Genomic DNA, 7,820 nt, shown 5'->3' on the forward strand with positions numbered 1-7,820 from the left:
CCCTACGTGTGAAGAACAAAGTGCATCTGGATCACCAGCGAATGTCATCAAAGTACAACTAAATAAGAGACATCCCTCTAGCATCAATCTTAAAGAATATTTTGGTGGAGATATCGAAATTGAACCTCATGCGCTGGTTCTGTCAATAGAAAAATATCTCATTGTTCGTGACTATGGACGTGTAAGAAGAGACGACTTTGATGATTGTTTAGAATGAAACTTACTTGAAGCTAGAAACATGGTAAAGCTATAACCAATCATTCTCAATCAGTCAAGTTACTAAACTTTCATTCCATACTTCATACTCAGGTTGAAATGAATCTGCAGCGAGGACAAGGAGCATTCGGAATGAATTCGGCATGAATTGAAAATTTTTGTCAACAATAAAGTTGCTGACTACAACGAAACCATTTTCGAACCAGGTACAAAAACCAGTAAGAGAGTGTTAACGTTTAAAAGACTTACTTGATTTCATATGATAATATGATTATTTCTTCTTCGGATGTTGAAGGATCACGGGCGGATGACGTTTGGAATAAAATCCATACAGTCTTCTACAGTCCAGTTATAAATGGTAAGGAAAGCGTAAGACCACCCCCAGGGACAAGCGCAAATCGTAGTGAGAACAACGACAGAATCGAGAAAAACTACAGAATAAAAAAAAACAAATGGCTGAAACGTGGATTAGTAAGTTTTGCTGAGTTTTTAGGTTACCACTAACGGTGATTAACATCTTGTCTTAACTCTACTCCTCATAGCGGGGATCGCTCCTAAAGTTTGTTTAACTGGGAACCGTTTCTCTCAATGCGACTACCGGAGTCCGTGACAATCCAAGATTATTCTGTGGAGGTTCTAAATCTTCTACGAGTAATAAATGGAATCAGCCGTTATTGGGGATCGTTGTACGATCTCGATAGTTACGATATCTCTATAGATATCTCAACTAGTGATAAGTTTGTTCACCACCAACTAACCCACAAGGTTAATCAGCACCTCAAGGTATATTCTTCATATTTTATCACTATTTGAAATTTTAAGTAACTTTTTTTTCTTGTGAATTCATGATTTTCGAATGGTTACCACCGGGAAATTACCGTCGTGGATCTTTCAATTGGCTTATTCGTGCAAATTTTTGTTCCCGATGGAGACTAGAGCACTTTTATTTCACATCGCAACATTCGACCGTAAGCGTGCTTTGCAGCAACTCAAGGTCTTCAGTCCTGATTCGGTGGGAGCTAGGATCGCTCATATTACTGATGGCTTTCTTCCAACAAATCAAATAACCGTGAATCGCGATTTGATTTTGGACGAAAAAAAAGTTGCATTTGACAGGATTATCAAAAATGATAATCCTGCAGTTCTAGAAGTCAAGTTTAAAAACGTATTGAGTAGTTATTTTCTACTGAATTACCATGATTATTTAATTTATTTGTGTTATTTTCAGGAGGGACATGGGATTGGGCCTGCCAAAGAGTTTTTTTTTCAATTTTATCGAAAGAAATTCAAAGGTTCGATCTGAAACTATGGCGAGGAGAAGAGAACTCTGGTTTGGAAGATGTCGAAGTTGCCTACGTTCGCAGTGCCAATGGCCTTTTTCCGTTGGCAATTCCATGCGACGTTCAAGTCAACCAGATCACTCCGTCAGAGTTCCAATACTTCCATCTTTTAGGCAAAGTGCTTGCCAAATCTGTCATAGATTCCAGCATGGACTACTCAATATTAAGGACGGGATTCTTTGCTATGTCGCTGTGTTAAAAGCTAGTCGGGTTGGGCATTTTCATGAAAACATTAATAAAAAACATCAATAAATTCAGTTTTTTTTTGCTGATTTCAACTATGGATATAAATCTTAGTGAAATAAACTAATCATTAAGATATTATAAATTTACTTTCAGGAGTAGGGATAAAAGGACAAAACACCGGTGCCATCTAGCAACCAAACACCCTAAGCTCTTAAGAATATACGCTATAAGGTAAAAGATAGTTAGGCAGCTATGTCAGAGGACTAGAGATAAGAGAGTGGTCTCTCTTTCTCTCGGTATGCATGCATGGGCATCTGCTTGCAAATTAACAAGAGCTTAGGAGGTTTGGTATCTAGATGGCACCGGTGTTTTGCCCTATTTCAAATTTTCCGTTAAGGAATTGGAAATATCTCTATAAAAATAAATGTTAGGTATAGGAACTTATGGTAATTCTATGGTAATTTTTAAATTCTGATTCTGATTCTCCCACAAAAAAATCTACATGGCCGACATAGGAAACGCCGAAAAGACCCGTCCTTAATGAGTAATCCATGATTCCAGACAGGTATGTAATAATAATTGGTATGATTCCACGTAAGGTCAACGCTAACTTTAGCGGCAATATGTATGCTGTACTCTGGACGTCCGCACTTTCCCTCCTCCCCCTCTCCCCTCTTCGACCCAACCGGGGGATCTCACTTTGAAACACCCCCTCAAAAAGCTGTGACGACGCCTTACGGCCAATTCCTACAAGGTGACGGTATCATCTCCTCATAGACCATGCTATTACCTATAAGAGAAACTTCAGTTCAGAAGGATTTGAAATGAATTTACATCTAGTGCTGCCTCTGGTGGCTTCCAGAGCGGACTCCGCATTTTAGCCCACTGTAAGCAGAGTAGCAGACGACGTTTAGCTTTAATACAAACTACAGTGTCTTCTCCTTTACTCCTACTTCGTGCCTTAATGAAAATTTGAAATCTAGTAGGTTTAATATTGTGAAAAATAATGATTTTCAGCTGTAAAATAGTGCAAGTAACTTTAAAATATAACTTGGACTTGGCAGGTACGTAAAAAAGTTTATTGAAAATGTCGAAAGGATTTCATCGTGGAAAGAATAACAGCTCTAGAAGAACAGATAGATTTATAGAAGATATCCAAAATGAAAGGGTCTACTTCAGTATGTATACTATCAAGTGTTAAATGTGTTATAAAAATTAAATTCTAAATTCACTAGTCATGTGTACCATGTATGTTTCTGGTTGTGAATTTTGTAGATCATGATACCCGTGAAACTTCAGACAAACAAAAATTCAGACCAAGTTTCAAAAGTGGAAGAATTGATCGCAACCGTTCCAGACCAGTGGATAGCTCCAAATTACAAAGGATTATTGAACAAGATGTAGACATGGCTGGAAGTAGTTCTTCACATGGAGACTCACACCTCAGAAAGTAATGAATTTGTCATTTTGAAATCAATTGAATAATTTCTTTATTTTTGTTTCTCATTCTTATTTAAATTGTGTTATTAAGTTTCTCACATTCTAAACCTGGAGAAAGAAAAAAGAATCATGCAAAGCCACAGCAGAATTCTAAAGGAGGCTCTTCTTGGAGTAAAGTTACGGTCTGGAGCAATTTAGAATTTTGTGTTTAAAGATTTCTTATTTTAATGTAACAATTTGTTGTTCTTAGATTCCTCATGGAAAGAAATTTGAAAAAGATTTCATTCTGAAAACCTTGCTGAATGCTTGTAAAGCATCTTTCATTCCAATTTATGTGAGATAAATTATTATCAATAACTTAGATAGCTTAAATAACAAGATATGGTTTTTCATTTAGTATCATTTTGAAGGCAACAATGCAGTCTTCTTCATTGAAGACTCAACTGCAGCTGAAGTATTATCCACACTAAATAAGCAAATCACATTGAATGATGGTTTCAAGGTGTTATATCTTACTGGAACAAATGCTGTTGAAATAACTGTATGATACTAATCAAGAAAATTTTAGTTGATTATTTTCGTTAAAAGGAGCCCAGCACCTAACCTACCAATAAATGAAGAGTTAAAGGGAAAAATCAAGCAAGTGATGAGCCGCCGTTATGATCCACAGATGAAGATGCTTAATCTTTCTCAGTTTCACTTGGATGAAGGTAGAATTATCATATAATATGCAACCTTTCCTCATTCCATGAACTTTTTTTGTATAGAATTATGCACAGATTTTTACACACCTCTTAGTCGAGAAAATTTCATGCAGACAGTGGTGCAAATAATTGGGGATCATATACCAGATGTCCAAGTTATAGATTTATCCAACAACAAAATTTACAGTGTGGATCAAATGAAGCCTTTAGTTACAAAAGCAGTCTTCCTTAAGTCCTTGAATTTGGGCAACAACAAGCTTGGCCAAATTACTTCGCTGGATCGTTTACAGGGATTGAAGTTGGAAGAACTAGTTCTCAATCGGAACCCTCTTTGTGATCGCTTCAATGAACAGAGCACCTATATAAGGTAATGCTATCGAAATTGCTACACATGGCGATATTTATTTTATTTTGGTATAAAATATATCATTTTTGGAATAAGTTTTGAGAACTAGAATAAGATTTAAACTTGAAAAATCTCAATATGCAGCGATGTTGAAAGGGACATTTAGAATAATATTACGCGTAAAAGTATGATATGAATTCGACTAGTTGTCCTCTTTTGTCTTAATGTTTATTTCATATAATTCAAATTGATCAGCTCAATAACTGCCTTATTAGTGTCAACTTCATCTGACATCTTTTTACCCCAGTCTTAACTAAAAAAAAAAAAACTAAAAAATCCCATAATAATTTTCATAAGATGTGCCCCCCAATATTCAAAGTTTTACTCCCCATTCTGTGAAAAGACCGCTTTTATTTCAACTCAGTTTGTGGATCATTTAAAACTCCTGTGTTGGTGGAAATATTTTCAAAATGGAAACATCTTTACTTGGATGAGAAGTCGAATGATGTGTCATCTTAACTTCACGCATACATCATCAATTCAACATCCATCATCAATGCTGTATTCTACATTGCTTTGTTACTTCTGCCAACTGTTACGGGACTTCATTCAGCTACTTCTCGCCTGACATCAACCAATCGCCTTTTCCACAACAACAAATACGGATTCGGACATTGCTTCCTAAAATTCGTTCTCTTAAGCATGTGATTGTGCCGCAGCTGAAGCAACGGACGAAACCATGTGAAAGTCGGTGTAGATATGTTGTTCAACAAATCGTCCCACTACGGATTCATCTCACCGAGCCGTCACTGAATACGTTTGTCCACAACGTTCACCCTCAAAGACAGGGCATGTGTGAGGTCGTGGCGAAAATTCGGCTGAGTGGAGCCTCTAATCTTCATCGACGAAAAGAAAACGGAGTGCCTTATCAACTAACCGGCCAAGGTTCATTCACATTGCAGTTCATCAGAAGATCCAAATCGTCTTCGTCTCTTATCGTTCTCTACAGAAATAATTCGTGTTTTGCTATGCCCGGCTTCGAAGATGTTCCGGGTCTTCAATCCACAGATCTCTTTCCACAAATCTTCACATCACAAATCAACCAAAAACAAACCCATACAAGAAAAAAAAAATCCAGACCAAAATTTCCCATCACATTTTGTTTATTTAAATGTCCTTCGATTAAAAATATTGCAATCGTAAATTGATCCGATAACTCAACCCTTTAATTTTAGTCGAATTCAATCATGTATGAAATTATATTTTCATTCTCTAACTTTGAGTCTTTTTAAGCTGATGTAATACGATGGTCCCCTTTCGTCACATCGCTTCTATTTGAACTAAAATTTATATCTAACTGGTTCTCGTTCTCTAGTCACTTATTCCCCCCCCCCCCTTGTAATGTTGAAGGTGTTGCAAATTTCACAATTTTAGTTTTATGTTCTTGCTTATCTGTTTAATCTTTATATTTTTATGGCCACGGTCAACCTAATCGCAACGCAATCGTGGCTTATATTTCAGCGCCGTAAGGAAACGTTTTCCCAAGTTGGTCAAATTGGCAAGTTTGTTGAAATAATAACTTTTAGTATTTCAGATTAACAACTTATCGTTTTCTAGGATGGCGTGGAGTTACCGCCAGTAATCTCCTTCGACATTGGAGCAGAGGACGTTGCTTTACCACCATCTAGTGGCAGCTGGTTTGTTTCCGACGAAGCACGCCAGATAGTCCTTGTTTTCTTGGAACAGTACCTATCGGTGTATGATTCAGATGATCGCCAACCACTTTTAAATGCATACCATGACTCGGCTATTATGTCATTGACATGTTCTTATCCTCCGGGACAGACAGCGAATGCACCCTCAAGGTATTTATTAGAACTGTTATCAATTTATTTATAGTTCATTTTAACGTTCATTTTAACGTTCGTTTAAAGGTTGGACTCTTACATGAAAGACAGTCGCAATCTGAAACGAATAGATGATCCGCAACGTCGTTTTCGATTACTTCAACAAGGCAAAGTCGATATAGTTTCGTTTTTATCAAAATTACCAAAGACTTTGCATGATCCAAGCAGTCTTGTAGTGGACGTTCCTGTTACATCGGTATGATAACTTATTTTATTGATAAACTGTATTTCCAAAATATGTATGTGTTACATTAGAGTCACCTGATTGTCATGTCTGTGACGGGTGTTTTTCGGGAACGAGCGGAAAGGCATTCTCTGATACGTTGGTTTCAACGGATATTCATCATCATTCCGAGCACTGGAGGGGGTTTTTGCATCGTTAATGAGCAAATTCATATTTCGTGTGCTACTCCCGAGCAAATTAAAGCGGCTTTCAAAGGTAGGATTTCTTTGCACTAAATGATTTGTCTGGTAACATGATTATCAATTCTATCTTGTTCTAACAGAACCAGTCGCTGTTCCTGCAGGACTTTCCACTCAAGCGTCATCTGTTTCCGTTGGTGAAACTACAGCAAGTTCTACTCTTGTTGATCCAGTCGTTCAGCAGCAAATGGTGGCATCATTTTCCGAACAATCGGGAATGAATACGACTTGGTCATTAAAGTATTTATTTTTCCCGCTGTTTACATAAATCAAAATTAGAGATCATGTTTTCATATTATTTGTAGGTGTTTAGAAGAAAATGGTTGGGTTTTCGATCGTGCTGCCTTTGTTTTCACCGAGCTCAAAGCCGCCAACCAGATCCCGCCAGAAGCGTTCATCAAATAGTACGGGGATTGGGATGTCGGTGATATTGTCTTGGATATTCTTACGAATTGTTGGCATTCAATAAAAAAATGTTTGCAGTTCAATGATACAAACTTGATTTGAAATTCGTCAACTTATTTGTGCGAACCAATTTCGTAATGCGAAGATATAGAGATTATAGAGTTTAGAATACCTTCGTCGTTTCTGCACAAATCAATAATGAAATCAACTAGTTAGTTAATTAGCTATACAAAATATTGTCCATGTTATACAAAACTGAGACACGCGACACTAATCCTCATTTATGCAAAAATTTATCAAGCGTGTAATAGTTTTGTTGGTTTTGTTATTACCTTATCTTCGGTGTAGCTGTTGTAGCTAGCTAGCTATACTTGTTTTCTGTTACTAGCAGCTTTGCGTAATCTTTGATAGCCAATAGCAGTTTTTAACATTTACGCTTCCGTCCGCTTTCGTCTTCATTTATAATGGCCAAATGCCCTCATTTTGTGACCCGGGCAAATTGTTGAATCAGGTTTAACATTCAGGACTTCCATCCGAATCCATTCACGTGGAAAACTGTAATTCTGCTGTTGATTCATGTGGTAAAACTCCTTTTTTCCCGTTAGCAAAATCCGACATAATGGAAATGCATCGACATTTTATTTAATAAAATGATAAAAGCACAAAACCCCACAAAATCTGGAAATAGAATTCAGCTAAACCTGTTTACCTATATATGCTGCAGGTTGACATATTTTTTATCGTGGCAATTTTTTAACAAATATTTTTTAATCAAAATGTCTAAAAATGCATCAGCAAGAACATTATATGGCTGAGAAAAAATCAATATGATAAACAAATATACAACGTTAAG

The 7,820-nt window shown here is 36.8% G+C and overlaps 1 protein-coding gene across 1 annotated transcript; it reads left to right on the plus strand.

Annotated features, from left to right (window-relative positions):
* Positions 1-2,577: 2,577 nt before the first annotated feature.
* Positions 2,578-7,050, plus strand: LOC124189869 (nuclear RNA export factor 1-like). Its single transcript, XM_046582351.1, has 14 exons — positions 2,578-2,724; positions 2,807-2,920; positions 3,018-3,192; positions 3,274-3,364; positions 3,433-3,516; positions 3,580-3,684; positions 3,751-3,892; positions 3,950-4,253; positions 5,754-5,790; positions 5,850-6,097; positions 6,167-6,335; positions 6,395-6,578; positions 6,646-6,802; positions 6,868-7,050. Exons 2-14 carry the CDS (start codon positions 2,830-2,832, stop codon positions 6,965-6,967), a joined length of 1,887 nt encoding a protein of 628 aa, XP_046438307.1. The 5' UTR covers positions 2,578-2,724; positions 2,807-2,829; the 3' UTR covers positions 6,968-7,050.
* The last annotated feature ends 770 nt before the right edge of the window (positions 7,051-7,820 follow it).

Source organism: Daphnia pulex, chromosome 3 (assembly GCF_021134715.1).
Source record: "Daphnia pulex isolate KAP4 chromosome 3, ASM2113471v1".
Lineage (NCBI taxonomy): Eukaryota > Metazoa > Arthropoda > Branchiopoda > Diplostraca > Daphniidae > Daphnia > Daphnia pulex.